Source organism: Ornithorhynchus anatinus, chromosome 3 (assembly GCF_004115215.2).
Source record: "Ornithorhynchus anatinus isolate Pmale09 chromosome 3, mOrnAna1.pri.v4, whole genome shotgun sequence".
Lineage (NCBI taxonomy): Eukaryota > Metazoa > Chordata > Mammalia > Monotremata > Ornithorhynchidae > Ornithorhynchus > Ornithorhynchus anatinus.
Genome location: NC_041730.1, coordinates 106,527,981 through 106,544,474, shown reverse-complemented (window position 1 = coordinate 106,544,474; position 16,494 = coordinate 106,527,981). Strand labels below are relative to the sequence as shown.

Genomic DNA, 16,494 nt, shown 5'->3' with positions numbered 1-16,494 from the left:
TTCCTTAAGAACTGTTTCCATTAATTGCCCTTTCCCCAACCCACTAGTAAACTCAATCTTTCCTTCAGTGTCACCTCTGAAGGAAGTTCTAGGGTGAATCAGTCTAAATTGTGGGGATTACAGTAAATCTCACAGCACAGTGTAAGGAGATTGAAGGGTGGCTATTCATCTGGTTTTATACTGGACAGTCCAGTTTTGATCTGGTCTTTCTTCTGACTGTCCAACTAAAGCATGGGATGCCTTATGTCCAGCATTTTCATTTTAAAGGTTCAGCTTTCTTCTGTTTCTTCAGTACCTGTGGCTCAGAAGTGGTAAATTAGACCCAGAAAGCAAAGCACTGATGCTGGAGCAAAAGGGAATATGAGGAGTTACTCCGGGACCACACTTTGGGTACTGCAGCAGCGTGGCTCAGTGGAAAGAGCACGGGCTTTGGAGTCAGGGCTCATGAGTTCGAATCCCAGCTCTGCCACTTGTCGGCTGTGTGACTGTGGGCAAGTCACTTAACTTCTCTGTGCCTCAGTTCCCTCATCTGTAAAATGGGGATTAAGACTGTGAACCCCACGTGGGACAACCTGATTCCCCTGTGTCTACCCCAGCGCTTAGAACAGTGCTCGGCACATAGTAAGCACTTAACAAATACCAACATTACTGCAGATTTCCATTAAATATGTCATCTGACAGTAAAAGACTATACAACATGTGATGTAGTAGTTGTCATTATAACAATGTTCACTGAGGGTCTAGTGTGTGAGGTATAATGTACCAAGTGCTTGGGAAGTATAAAACAAGTACAGGAAGTAAACTCTGTCACTCCATCAGGGGAGACAGAGAAATTATCAACTGCAGACAAATAAACAAGTGCTGAGTATAAATGAATACATAGATGCAAGAAGATGCTAAAGGTTAATAAGAATTGTCTTGTCTCATCTTATGCTGCAGAGTCATCTTCAACCCATAGTGACACCAAATTAGGGCAATGAAAGTTAGTTAGGGAAGTCTTGCTGGAGGAGGTGAGATTGTAGAACTTTGGAAGTAAGGAAGGTTAAGGGGTGGCTGATTCAGTGGGAAAGGAAGTTCATTCATTCATTCATTCATTAGTATTTATTGAGTGCTTACCATGTGCAGAACACTGTACTAAGTGCTTGGAATGTACAATTAGGCAACAGAGAGAGACAATCCCTGCCCAATGATAGGCTCACAGTCTAAATTGGGGGAGACAGACAGCAAAGCAAAACAGAACAAAACAAAAATAAGACAACATTATCACGATAAATAGAATCAAGGGGATGTACATCTCATTAACATTATTTGGGGTAATAAATAATATATACAAATGAGGTCAGTGCTGAGGGGAGGGGAAGGAGGAGGAGGAGGAGCAGAGGGTGGGCTGGGAAGGGGAGGGGGAGCAGAGGGGAAGGGAGCTCAGCTGAGGGGAGGTGAAGGGGGAAGGGGGAAGAGCAGAGCGTGCAGGAGGAGCAGAAGGAGAAGGGGGGAGCTTAGTCTGGGAAGGCCTCTTGGAGTAGGAGAGCTCTCAGTAGGACTTTGAAGAGGGGAAGAGATTTAGTTTAGTTAGTTAGCTTCTTGCCTTAGGGAAAACGGGAGCAAGAGATCAGAGATGGGCAAGACAAGAGCAGGGTAAAGATAAGAAGGTGATGGATAAGTAAAATGGAGAAGTAACTTACATCTGTTACTTCAAGGTCAGTAGAGGTACATCTGGTATTCCCAAGTGGCAGTATTGTGATTATCCTGGCTCAGTAATCTACAGGGGGGCGGAACCAGCATTTAACTTTTTTTTTTTTTGTAAAACAGAAAATTAAATTTAAGGTACAATTAAAGGTACCATCATTGCCAAATCAAGGGAAAGCCAAAGTACCTATGGAGGGTTTTTTAAAATTTATTTTGGTAATGAAGTAACAGATGGGGTTGTGGTCACTGAGGCTTCCTGGATTTTTTGGCAAGCCCCCACTGGGGCAAAAATAAAAATACCTAGGATTTATTTTACATGTTTATCAACAGACAAGGCACCTTTCAGATTTTATGGAATTTTCAGTTTAAAAGAAAAGAAATGTTTTTGATGGTTATATTTTATGAAGAAAGGCATAAGATTTTATTCAAAATCCATCATTTGGTATGATGGATTTAATAATGAACAGGCAGAAATAATTTGCTGTTAAAGAGAATCTGGAGATCAGTAAGGATCTAGTCTTGTCTTATGCTAAGTCATTTCTGACCCATAGCAACAAGAGAGTTGAGAGGCAGAGACTCGACTTTACTGCATGGAAGGTGGCAATTGTAAATAATTTCCATATTTTTACCAAGAAAACTGGTATCCATAGAAACATTACCAAAAAAATTACAGATGGAGAGAGGGGCATTCTAGGAGAGATGTGTCCGTGGTGACACTGTGTGAAAATGGCTTAATACAATCTAAAAAATGTGCTTTACACTCTATTTCACATAGCCTTTTCAAAATACTACTTTGTCTAATGCTTTATACTTTGCCTAATTCTTCAAGCTGAACTGTGCAGTTCTTAAAGGTATATTCTCTCACCTAAAGATGAAACTGTTTAAGGTCTCTGTACCATAATAGTGCAAAAATTATATGATAGCTTATCTTTTGTTATGGTGAATCAGGAAAATGCTTAGAGCATTCTTCTATTTACTCAGATGCCTGGCTGGCTTGCTAAAGTACATTTTTCTTTCCTGCAATTTAAAAACTGCATGTGGCTGATTGTCCCTTCAGTTCAGTTGGTTATGAAGAAACATATTTCATTTGAACTAAAGACACAGATCCCTGAAACCAAAAACAAGGTTTCTCAGAAGGAAGAATTGTCCACTCTGGTTAAGTAGAGACAGTGTCAATGAGACAAACATAAATGTCAGAAAAAGAACAGCACAGGTATGTTCTTCAGCTTTCAGACAAGCATCAGAAGGAAAATAACTAGACAAAGTGTAAATATCACCATTATGAATTAGAAATTGACATAGAAGCTCTAATGTGCTTTTAATTTTTCAAGAAATATGCATATTGTTAAGAAAACAAAGGGCTTTGAGCAGTGTGATGACGTATCATCTTTTTTCACATTGTAAGCCCATTTTGGATAACAATCACAGACATAGCAATCATTCCCCAATCAAGAAGAACAAAATTTTATACGTATGTGTAGGTCTTCTTGTCTCAGCAAGTCTCAGAGACCAAAACAGGTCAGGATCAATCAATCAATCAATTGTATTTATTGAGTGCTTACTGTGTGCAGAACACTGTATTAAGTTCTTGGGAGAGTACACTATAACAATATATCAGAAACTTCCCCTGCCCATAATGAGCTTACAGTCTAGAGGAACCACAGAAAAGCTGTTTGTGCCCGATTCACCACTTTCTGTAGGGCACTGAATCAATTATTCTCTTTCACCATGCTTCAATATCTCCCAGATGAATGAGTCCTCTAGGCCTCTCAGGGTGTTAGGAAGACAGATGAGACAATATTTTATGAGGGCTTTAGGTGTCTCAGAGGAAAAGGTCTAATATCTTGAGGCTATTTAAGATCAACATTTGAAGGGCAAAATCTAAAGGAACTTAATAGCTGCTTCCTATCTTCACACACTCCTTTACTGGCTTTCTTACTTCCTGTCAACAAACTTCACCCCAATCTTGGAGACTAAATGTCAAACAGCTGCCCTCCACAAAAAGATTCATACATGCTTACTGGTTTCTCCTGGACTATCTGGCTGAACATGTAATTGGTTGTCTTTTGAACTGACCAACAGTGAGTGAGAACACCAGAAAAACTTGACTCCTACCAATAGCCTCTTACATACACTAAATGTGGGGAGATGAGAGAAGAGATTTGGAGTACAAAGCCTCTAGATTACTCTATTAGTATCCTTTTTGTCTATATATGATTTTAAACCAATCACTAGCACAATTCTAAAATGTATATCAAAAGGGCATATTTCATTCCCCTGTTAAACCCTAGGATAACATTGAACTCTCCGAATCATATCACTGGGGACCCTGATTTTCCCCTGTATTATCATCTATTTATGCAAGCTTACCCTCTCAGGGTCTCACCTGGAGATTTTCCGATACCCTACCAGTTTCTACTATGGAAGGGAGAGTCATGCAGAGACACATCCATTCCATTCCTAACTTGGTCAGTGGCTAGCAAGTGGAAGGCTATATCCTATAAGTCAAAACTCACCTGCGCTGGGCAGCAGCGGCATGGGAGAGAGTCGAGGGTGGAGACTCAAGTTTACTGTGCGGAAGTAGGCACTGGTAAACCATTTCCATATTTTTACCAAGCAAACTCTGTGGATGCACTATCAGAAAGATGATAGATGGAGGTGGGGCGTTCTGGGAGAGATGTGTCCATGGGGTTGCTATGGGTCGGAGATGACTCATCAGCATAAGACAAGATACATTAACAAACACAGCCCTAGGAGTCAGAAGACCTGGAATCTAATCACAGTTCCACCACATACCAGATGTGTGACTGTAGGCCAGTTGCTTAATTTCCCTTAGCCTCACTTCTCTTACATGCATTAACTGTTCTCCCTCCTTATGACTCCAGGAAGGGAAACAATGGCAACCTTTTGAGTCCAGCAGAAACTAGCAGCATTCTGAGAGCAACTAAAGTGACTTTGAGGGCAATTTAGCCAGAATTTAGGTCTGAAAACTCCCATATCATCACCCTAGTGCAAACCAGAGAGAGCTAATAAGTAGAGTCCATTATCTCAGTGCGGAAAATGGAGCATAGTTATTCTACAATTAACTCTAATCTTATGGATGGAAAAACTTTCACAGGTCAATCAATACCTCTACTAGCTTAGTAACCACTTCAAATTCATACCCATGGAAGAGTAGATTCTGTGGCAACACTTATGGGTGGGTTACACTTTTACCAAACTGCAAATTTTTAACAAAAACTATTGTAAATAATTATCAAGCACGTTATTATGAAATAACATAAAGAGGATGAAATATATCTCCATCCTTTTTTATACCCAATGGCGAAGCAATGATTCAAATTTATCTCCAGAAAGCAGAGAAACAGAGAGAAGAGATAATGATAATAATAATTATGGTATTTGTTAAATGTTTACTATGTGCCAAACACTGTTTTAAGCATTGGGGAGATACAAGTTAATCAGGTTTGACACAGTCCCTGTCTCAGATGGGGCTCACACTCTTAATCCCATTTTACAAGTGAGGTATCTGAGGCATAGAGAAGTGAGGTGACTTTCCCAAGGTCACACAGCAGACAAGTGGTGGAACCGGGAATGGAACCCAGGTCCTTCTGACTCCTAGACCCGTGTTCTATCCACTAATCCATGCTGTTTCTGGATACACACTTTCACCATATTGATCTTCTCCAAGAAGACCCTGGTGTATCTAAAATGAGCAGAAAATACTCATCAACCACTTCCTTGCTTTGGCTGCTAGTTGATCTTGAATCAATCAATGAATGATATTTATTGAACACTACTATCTGCAGTACACTGTATAACAGCTTGGGAGAGTTCAATACTGTGGAGTTGGTAGACACAATTCCCTGCATACAAGGAGCCTACACTCTAGAAGATGAGGGTGTTGCTGGTGCTGTTCCAGGAATTCTTCTCTGGCAGGGGAAACTATTACATCGTGGCTCCCTGGGATAAAGAAGACATGTGAAAGCAACTACCTAGCAGCAGGATCAGCCACCCCCTCCAGTCTAGGGCCACCAGCAGTCCTCCAGAAAGGGATGGAGGAGCAGGTCCTCGAGGAGTTGGGACTGGAGTCTTTCTAGTATAGACAGTAGTCTGACTTTTGCATTAATGTGCTTTATTTAATATGGTAAAACTTGAGCTAAAATCCTAAAGTGTACTGAGTTCAATCATCTTAGTGCACACACAATACAAGGATTTGTTAAATCATAATCATTGGTTAAAAGGCATGATATGGTGCTGTGGGGAGAAGGGTTTCTACAAAGCTCTGTCTTTGCCTTTTTGTCAAATATATAATAGGTGTGTGTGTTTGTGTGTGTGTTTTCACAGGAAATTTGTGAGAATGAATTGGAAAAATTCGGCAAAGTATATTTGGCCAAGTAAACCCCAGTGAGAGAATAAGTCTGCCAGTATTGACTATCAATCAGTGTGGATGGTACTAAAAATAATTTTTCCTCAAAAGATTGAAACAGCATCTGTAGACTTTCAACAATAAAGTAGTGTTCGTGTTTTTCTCTAAAGAACTTGATAGCTTTGATCTAAAAATAGCAGAGCCTAAATTAAAGATAGAAAACAATCAGAAACAGTGCATGGTTGTTATAACACACACACACAAGAAAAGAAATGCTTTAAACGTACTTAGTGATAAGAATATTATTGGTGAAGTAATTCTATGGAGAAATAGTACCATTAAAACAAATTAGGTATAAGCCTTTCCTGGAATTTCTACATTGAATGTTCATTAAAAAGGAGCTATACACTTACCGAATCATCAGGATTGTACTGAATAACATATTCTATCTGGCCATTAGGACCATCATCTATGTCGGTAGCTCCATTGTCTCCTGAAAATCCTGTGAAAATGGTGGTCCCAACTGGAGTTAACTGGATGAAGGAAAAAAAAAAAGCTTCAATTCTTCAATTCTCATTATTAGGGTAGAATTTGTAATCATTCTTATAAGATCTTTTTTGAGTGTCTACTGTGTGCAAGCACTGTGCTAGGAGCTTGAAAAGTGAAAAGCTCAACTGCTAAATTCATAGCATCTCATGGAAAACTTTCGCATGAGAGAAACAAAGGTTTTCATATAAAACAATAAAACTGGGGGATTTTAAGCTTGCATCTTTGATTGCATGAAGTAGAGATTTCTTATGGAACTTTGAAACCCTTCTACTAAACATGCTATTTTGTTTTAAGCATACATTTGTAAAAATAAAAATATAAACATAGCAAATGACATGGAGGAAAGGAACAGATAGTTCTACTTCATGAAATGACCAATTTTTGTCATTAGGGATACACCAACTATTTTCTCCAAGCTTTAGCCCTAATAACCCCTCATGAACATATTATCTGTAAATTTTTTTGAAACTTCAGTCATTTATTATAATTTATTGAACACCAAAATACAGAACTACACTAGGCATATAGAGGCTTATGATAACAGCAAAAGATCTATTCTCATCTTCAAGAAACTTACAAACTATTCAGGGTAACAAGTAAACACAAATTTGATATATATCAAACTGGGAACAGGAGGATATAAGACCTAAGCTAACAGCAAAAATAAGCAAAATACTATAAATGAAATATAGAATAAACAGGGTGGTCAAGAGAAAGGTACAGTTCAAGTGTGATCTTGGGAGAAGAAAAAGTGTCAACTGAGGTCTAGTTGCAGAAATTTCAGAAGAGAGCTGGGGTGGATAACCTGGGATCTTAAGGTCAGGAGAAAATACTACTACTACTACTACTACTAATAATGGTATTTATTTTAAGTGCTTACTATATACCAGGGACTGTACTAAGTGCCGGGGGGAATACAAGCAAATGGGGTTGGACACAGTCCCTGTCTCATATCAGGCTCACAGTCTTAATCCCCATTTTACAGATGAGGTAACTGAGGCACACAGAAGTGAAGTGACTTGCCCAAGGTCACACAGCAGGCAAGTGGCTGAGCCGGGATTAGAACCATTCCCTTCTGACTCCCAGGCCCACGTAGGGGTTAGCACTAGAGGGGTGAAGTGTGTGGGCTGGGTTGTAGGAGAAAGTGAGGTGAGGTATGTGGGGGCAAGATGGTGGAGTGTTTTAAAGCCAATCGTGAGTTTTGCTTTGATGTGGAGGTGGATGGACAACCACTGGAGCTTTTTAGGAGTCTTGAACATTTTTGTAGAAAAATGATCTTGGTAGCAGAGTGAAATATGGACTGGGTAGAGACAGGAAGCTGGGAGGTCAGCAAGGAGACTGATACAGTAATCTAGGTGGGATAGGATGAGTGACTGTATTAATGTGGTAGCAGTTTGTATGGAGAGGAAAGGGCAGATTTTAGCTATGTTGTGAAGACAGGACCTACAGGATTTAGTAATGGATTGAATATGTGGGTTGAATGAGAGAGAGGAGTCAAGAATAACCCCAAGGTTATGGACTTGTGAGACAAGAAGAATGGTGGTGTCATCTACACTGATGGGAAAGACAAGGGGAGGACAGAATTTGGGTGGGAAGATAGGAAGCTCTATTTGGACATGTTAAGTTTGAGGTGACAGAACAACATCTAGAGATATCTTGGAGGCAGGAGGACATGTGAGACTGAAAAGAGAGAGAGATTGGGGCTGGAGATATAGATTTGGGTATCATCCGCATAGAGGTGGTAGTTGAAGCCATGGAAGCGAATGAGTTCTCCAAAGAAGTGGGTGTAGATGGACAATAAAAGGGGGCCCAGAACTGAACATGGGGGAACTGCAAAGTTAGAGGGTGGGAGGCAAAGGAGCCCTTGAAGGAGACCAAAAATGGAAGACCAGAGAGATAAGAACCAGAAGAGGATAGAGTCGGTGAAGCCAAGGTCGAATAATTTTTCCAGGAGAAGTGGGTGATCCACAGTGTTGAAGGCATTTAAGAGGTTGAAGAGGATCTGGGTGGAGTAGAATTGGATTTGGATTTGGCAAGAAGGAGGTCAGTGTGACCTTTGAGAGGTAATTTCTGTGGAGTGAAGGGGATGGATGTCATTGTGCCTTGATCTCCACTGTCTCTCCGCCGACCTCTAGCCCCACGTCCTGCTTCTGGCCTGGAATGCCTGCCCTCCTCTAATCTGACAGATAATGACTCTTCCCTTCTTCCAAGGCTTACTGAAGGCAAATCTCCTCTTAGAGCCCTTCCCAGACTAAGCCCCATTTTTCCTCATCTCCCACTCCCTTCTGTGTTGTCCTGACTTGCTCTCTTTTCTCTTCCCCCCTCCTAGACCAACATCAATTATGTACATATTTGTAATTTTATTTATTTTTATTGATGTCTGTCTCCCCCAGTCTAGACTGTAAGCCCATTGTGGCAGGGAATATGACTGTTTATTGTTGTACTGTACTCTCCCAAACACTTAGTACAGTGCTCTTCACTCAGTAAGTGCTCAATAAATACGATTGAATGAATGAAAGATCAGGTCCACTCACCCCCACACTCAGGACGGGGGGGGAGGAAGACAGGAGTAGCCCTCCTGGAAGTATAAGCCAAACCAATCAGAGGGAAGGATTGGGGAAGAACTGGAGGGGCAAGACTGGGGGGAAGACAATACCTTTAGCTCATCTATAGGGGAGGTGAAGTGAGCAGGACACAGGAAGAGCTTGTGCTCTGACCCAGGAAAGAAACGGGGCATAGAAGATCAGCAAGAATCCCTGGAGGTTCAGAGTCCAGCAGCCAGGAATCTGGAGAAGGTGATATCCTGCCCCTGAAGGGGAGAATAATGTGATCCCTGAGACATATTCTTAGTACATAGGGTACCAGAGGGGGAAGTAATGGATTTAGGGAAAAGTGATTGGAACTGGATTTGTATTGGATGTTACCTTGTTAAGAACTTCAACCTCCTCTAAACAGCAATCTTCTCTTAGAGACTGTAAGTAAGTTCCTTTTGGGCAGGGTACATGTTTACCAGTACTTTCTCAAGTGCACAGTACAGTGCTCTGAAGAGAATAAGTGCTCAATAATGCAACTGATTTAATTGATATTAAACAAAAACTCCTGTCCACTGGCTTTAAATGCACTTCATCACCTTATCTCCCTCCTACCTCACCTCTCTTCTCTCCTTCTACAACCCAGGCCACATGTTTTGCTTCTCTATTGCTAAACTTCTCAGTATGCCTCAATCTCGCCAATCTCGCCCATCTCACCACCGGCACCTAGCCCATGTCCTGCCTCTGGTCTGGAATGCCCTCCCTCTTCTAATCTGAGAAGGGATTAGATTACTCTGCCCTGCTTCAAAGTCTTATTGAAGGCACATCTCCTCCAAGAGGTCTTCCCAGACTAAGCCCCATTTTTCCTCATCTCCCACTCCCTTCTACATCTCCTTCATTTGGTCCCTTTGCTCTTCCCCCTTCCCAGCCCCAGAGCACTTATGTACATATCTGCAATTAAGTTTATTTGTATCAATGTCTGTGAGCTATTCCATTCTAGACTGTGAGCTCGTTTTAGGTTTAGGCATATGAGAAGCAGTGTGGCTCAGTGGAAAGAGCATGGGCTTGGGAGTTAGAGGTCATGGGTTCTAATCCCAGCTCTGCCACTTGTCAGCTGTGTGACTTTGGCCAAGTCACTTATCTTCTCAGGGCCTCAGTTACCTTATCTGTAAAAGGGGGATTAAGAATGTGAGCTCCACGTGGGACAATTTGATCACCTTGTATGCCCTCCAGCGCTTAGAACAGTGCTTTGCACATAGTAAGCGCTTAACAAATACCATCATTATTATTATAGGCATATCACTGTTTATTGCTGTACTGTACTTTCCCAAGTGCTTAGTACTGTGCTCTGCACACAGTATGCACTCAATAAATACGACTGAATGAATGAAGTATTGTAGAGATCTCAGATTTTACTTCCTGTGTGCAGTAGGGTCTGGGGGAGATATTCCAAGTATTATCCAGGAGATATTCTGGGGGAGATAGGTCAACTGGGGAACCCTAGGAGGGAGTACTTAATCTTCAGCCATTCTGAGGAGGTAGGGGTGAGTAGCAGTCTAGTCCCTTAGGACCTCTAAGTCTTCAGGGAGATATCCAGGCTTTAGCTATAGAGGTGACATCAATTTGTGTACAGAGACTTGTGCAGAAGGGAGTAGGATGGCTCAAATCCTTCGTCAGAAGAATGGGATAGCTGCCAAGCTGTAGGACACAGCAGAGATGGTCTGGTCACTTCTAAAATAACCTTGGAGACACTTTTGCCTGGATTTGGAGTTGAGGATAATAATGATGGCATTTGTTAAGTTCTTACTACATCAAGCACTTTTCTAAGCATAGGGAAGATACAAGCTAATCAGGTTGGATATAGTCCCTGACTCACATGTGACTCACAGTATTAATCCCCATTTTACACATTAATCCCTCATTTTACCAAGCCACAGAGAAGTGAATAGGCTTGCCCCAAGGACACACAGCAGACAAGTGGAGGAGCTGGTATTAGAACCCAGGTTCTTCTGGCTCCCAGGCCTGTGTCCTATACCCAGGTTGCAAAGTAATCATTGAAAAGAATCACAAATAATAATTGGATGTATCAGAGGAGCAGCATATAATGTTCTGCATGGTCTTTTAGGAAGACAATCTGAGCTGCTGATTATAAGATAAATAGTAGGAGGAGGGGAAATCTAGGGGCAAGGAGGCAAATCTGGAGGATGATGAAGTGAAGCTAGTCAGGAAAAGAAGGGGGAAGAGGAGGAGGAAAGGAGAAAAGCTCTGTCACATGCAATGTTTCAGAGTTTTCTTGTTAGCAGACCTGAAATATGACCTGAGAGTTGTATCCTACAATGTAATACAAGGTAGACTCAACTGTAAAACTGACAAAGCCTCAGTTTACTAGCTTTAAGGGACCCTTGAAAAACCTCTTTCTTTTACTGGCTTTGCCCTGGTAAGCAGATTCTAGTTTATCAGATAAATCTGTAAACCCATTTTTTCTTAACTACTTTTCAGCTTGTTTTTTACTACTCATCAGAGGCTAGGATAGGTGATTTTCTCATTTTCTCTTCAAATATACTCTTCCCACTTGTACCACTGATAAGACTATGTAACGTGCACATAAATGATAGTCTGTGAATAGCCTGATGATGGCCAAGAAAACACTACAGGACACAAGAGTCTGGAGCAGTAGTTTGGGTATGCAGGGGAGAAACTATACCAGGGCAGATAGGGATGATTTAAGAAAAATACATGAATGATTAGATATTTCAAAACTACACTCAATTAAGGATTTTAAAATATCAGAACTCTTCCAGAAAATAAAGTCAATCCATTAGTGGTATTTATCGAACACTCACTGTGTATACAGCAGTGTCCTAAGCTCTTGGAAAAATGCAATACAATGGAGTTATCAGCATCAGCAATAAAGAATTTTCTAAGAGCATCTTTCATACAGACAAACTATTCTCTCCTTTGAGAGAAAAATAAATCTCAGAGACATGAAACTTGATTTCAGAAGGGTTTCAAGAATACAACGATAATTTCTCATCACAGAATGGGGATTAGGAAGCTAGAAGAGAGTTTATAGAACCCAGTCACTGCAATTTCTCTTTGTTCTTGCAAGCAAACAGGCCCAAAGAGATCTTTTTCCCACCAAATCATGTCATTTGCAGTTTCAAATAAAGGCCAGGTAAAATACTCATTTTCAGGATAAAATTTTGCCTTAAGATACTATTCAAAATTCTTATGTCTTGCTATATCTAATGCATTATTGCCCCCACTATTAGCCAAAAAAGAAACAATAGTCAAAATTATAGGTTTCAGAATATAGAATGACTTGTACACTTCATTAAGGAAATAGAAATCCTTAAATACCACTTTATAAAGCAATTAGACTATCCATCATCTTGATAAAATATTCCCTAACATTCTATTGCCCTCACACTGCAAAATAAATGCAAAAGGCAGGTAACCAAATCTACATTATCTTCTTACTAAAAATATATTTCACAATACAAGCAATGAAATAGAGAAAAACAATTCTGGAAGGAGGATTTTTCAGTAAAAATAAGTGAAATAGCAATTTGATGTAACAGTAGGTGGCTTATATGGAAGACAGCTCTCTTTTGAACATATCCTGAACTTGTATTGTAGCAACTAGTAGAGAAAAAAGAAAAAAAAAACCTTTTTTGATAGTAACTCACATATAAGTAATCTTTCTTAGGATTTGGTTTTGTGATATAAAATACTCTCACCAAAATCTCTTATCATGTATGCATTTTTATATTTGACAACCACATCTTTAGTAACCAACTGAGAGGAATACAGTAAGAGTAACTGCAGATAGACCAGCTTGTCTAGTTAGGAAGATGTCCACTGATGTAAAGAGAGCAGTGGTTTATCCGTTCATAGACTAACAAGCAGACTGCACCAGCAAGAGGACATCAAGTTTTGAAACAAACCAAGGTCTATAAGTCAATTGAACTGCCAACCTCTGTGAAAGTTATGTGACTTGGGTTTATCACAGAAGCCTCCTCTACCTCACTGAGCAATTATCTACTTAACCTACGGTTGGTAACTGTACATCAAGTGTCAATCTGGGATTATTAACAATGTGTTCCTGAAATGCATCCCAATCAAATCAAAGCGATGATTGTTCCATTTTATCTAAAATGGGGAAACGTGAGAAGAATGAAAGAGAGTAGGATACTTAAATGCCTGACGTGCACTGAACTGAAGTGACAGAACTATAAATAAGGAGTCATTTTAAGAAGCAAAACCTCAGATGATGTAGACTAGTCATAGAATGTTAGGAGAAAAGCCTGGCAAGTAGCAATTACAAATAGGAAAATTCTTAGAGGACTTTCAAGACACTAAGAGGGAGAATTGAAAATTAGTCAGGCACTGTGAAGAACAAATAAATGCAGAAGCACATTGTTTAATATTGATCTCCTGGACACTCTCACACATAGGGATCAAATTTCACCATGAGTTACATCACATTGGAGCAACAGGGGATAGCTAAATCACTACATTAATATAATAATAATAATAGTGTATGTATTTGTTAAACGCTTACTATGTGCCAAGCACTGTTCTAAGCGCTGGGGTAGATACAGGGTAATGAGGTTGTCCCACGTGGGGCTCACAGTCTTCATCCCCATTTTACAGATGAGGTCACTGAGGCCCAGAGAAGTGAAGTGACTTGCCCAAGAGCATAGAGCTGACAAGTGGCAGATCCGGGATTCGAACCCATGACCTCTGACTCCCAAGACTGGGATCTTTCCACTGAGCCATGCTGCTTCTCAAGAATTTATGTGACAGCACATGAAAGACAATCTGTGAGTCCAAGATAATATTAATAATAATAATGATGATAATGGCATTTGTTAAGGGCTTACTAAGTGCCAGGCACTGTACTAGGCTCTGGAGTGGATGCAGCAAATAAGGTTGGACACAGTCTCTGTCGCATATGGACTCTCAGTCTCGATCCCCAGCGCTGAGAACATAGTAAGCATTTAACAAATACCAACATTATTATTTTTTAGATGAAGTAAATGAGGCACAGGGAAGTGAAGTGCCTTACTCAAGGTCAGACAGCAGACAAGTGGGAGAGTCAGGATTAGAACCCATGACCTTCTAACTCCCAGGCCTGTGCTCTATCCAGTATACCATGCTGTTTCTTAAAATCTAGTCATGGCAGGGATCCTGCATCGGTCCTTTCACCCATACACACAGCTACAGGTAAACTTTACCATCTTTAAGAACAAAGAAACAAAATCAAAACACAAGGTGCTTGCAGTTTAGTTTTGGTTAATTGAAATGTTTTCATCAATTATTCAAGGTCTCATCATACACTTTTTCATTGGCAACCAAAAATTGGCATGGTTTTATATGGCCTCATATTCTTTTTACACTGACTATAAATTACATGACTGACCCTGAACATTTTTTCCCTTCTATTCAGTGAAAAACATTTTGTAATGGTATTTCTAAAAACTGAAAACTCCTTATCATTCTGAAGGAAAACGTGATGACAGCAAAACAAACAGCCAAAGCAGGTGTGTTGTAGGAATTTGATAGTTTCTGAAGAGAAGATAGGACTTTAATGTTGCTGTAGCTAAGGGAGTTGACCTCTCTCTTCTAAACTGTTCCTAGTATCACCAACGGTTACCACCATCAGCTATGCATGCATATTTCCAACTGAGACACAGTACTGAAGGTGAAAAAGAAAGGATTTCAGCTGCTTTAAGTGGGAGGACAGGGCTCAAAAAGTAAAATAAAAAGAAAGCAGTATGGCTCTATGAGAAGCAGCATGCTCAGTGGAAAGAGCACAGGCTTGGGAGTCAGAGGTCATGGGTTCGAATCCCAGCTTTGCCACTTGTCAGCTGTGTGACTGTGGGCAAGTCACTTCACTTCACTGTGCCTCAGTTCCCTCAACTGTAAAATGGGGATTCAGACTGTGAGCCTCACGTGGGACAACCTGATTACCCTGTATCTCCCCCAGTAGTTAGAACAGTGATCTGCACATAGTAAGCGCTTAACAAATACCACCATTATTATTATAGAGCATGGGCCTGAGTGTCAGAAAATCCTGGCACTGCCACTTTTCTACAGTGTGACCTTGGGCAAGTCACTTCACTACTGTGTGCTTCAGTTGCCTCTTGTGTAAAATGAAATTTAAGACTGTGAGTCCTATGTAGGACAGGGACTGTGTCCAACCTAATTAGCTTGTATTTATCCCAGTGCTTAGTACAGTGTCTGATACAGAGTAAGCATTTAACCAATACCAAAAAAAAAAAAAACTAGAAAGATGGGCCATAATTACAATTAATGAGCAATGCGTAGGATCTGCAAAAATAGAAGAGGGCTTGAAATCTAGGAAATTTACTCCCATTGTCTCTTAATAATTATAACAATTATTATAATTATAACAATAAAGCAGCATGGACCTTTGGAAAGAGCCTGGGCCTGGGAGTCAGGAGACATGAGTTCTAATGAGGCTCCACTACTTGTCTGCTGTGTGACCTTGGGAAAGTCATTTACTTCTCTATGCCTCATTTTCCTCATCCACAAGAAGAAGGATGAAAGCAGCTGTACTTTATAAATAGATCTTTCTTGTATCAAACTTCAGTCCTCTCCCAATCTGCTGTAACATTTTCTTTTTTACCTCCTATCCCTGGTGGAAATGAACACCCGGCCTAGCCCTCCAAAATGTTACCGTTCATATGTTAAAATAAAGTTACTCTACTTGAAGTTGTCCTTTATTCTTTGTTTTCTCTAGGTGAAAACTCTTTTTTGTTATACTTTTCAATCAATCAATGGAATTTATTTAGAACTTATTGTGTAATGAACTATATTCAGTGTTTGGAATAGTATTCAATCAATCACTGGTATTTCTTGAGCCCTTCCTGTGTGCAGAGCACCATACTATAATTTCCTGGGAGAGTATAGTAAATCAGAGTTAGAACCAGATCCTCTGACTTCCAAGACCATGCTCTATTCACTAGGCCATACTGATTCATAACATTTAAACACTTAGTTTGTACAGAGCACTGGTCTAAGCACTTGGGGAAGTATAAGAGTGTTAGGAAACACATTCCCTGTCCTCACGAGGTTTACAATCTAGCAGATTACATCAGAGTATCAATGATGTTCTGCATGAAGTAAAATGAAAAGTCAATTATCCAGGACAGATTTTTAAACTGTGCAACTGATTAAAACAAAAAACAAAAAAAGCAAAATTATGAGCCTTTCTTATTCCTTCAAAATGTTTCTCTGTAAACTTCACTCTCCCAAACAAACTCTCCCGATTGGTCACATGAGGTATAACATGTCCTCCCTTCACTGTTTTTCTTTTGAATTACCTATACT

The 16,494-nt window shown here is 40.2% G+C and overlaps 1 protein-coding gene across 1 annotated transcript in view; it reads right to left on the bottom strand.

Moving 5' to 3' along the window:
* PCDH15 (protocadherin related 15) overlaps positions 1 to 16,494 on the bottom strand; it is a 913,479-nt gene that overhangs the window by 492,640 nt on the left and 404,345 nt on the right. Inside the window, exon 7 of the mRNA XM_029061331.2 lies at positions 6,469 to 6,588. Within this exon, the coding sequence (XP_028917164.1) occupies positions 6,469 to 6,588 (120 nt within the window). The remainder of the gene's footprint in view (positions 1 to 6,468; positions 6,589 to 16,494) is intronic.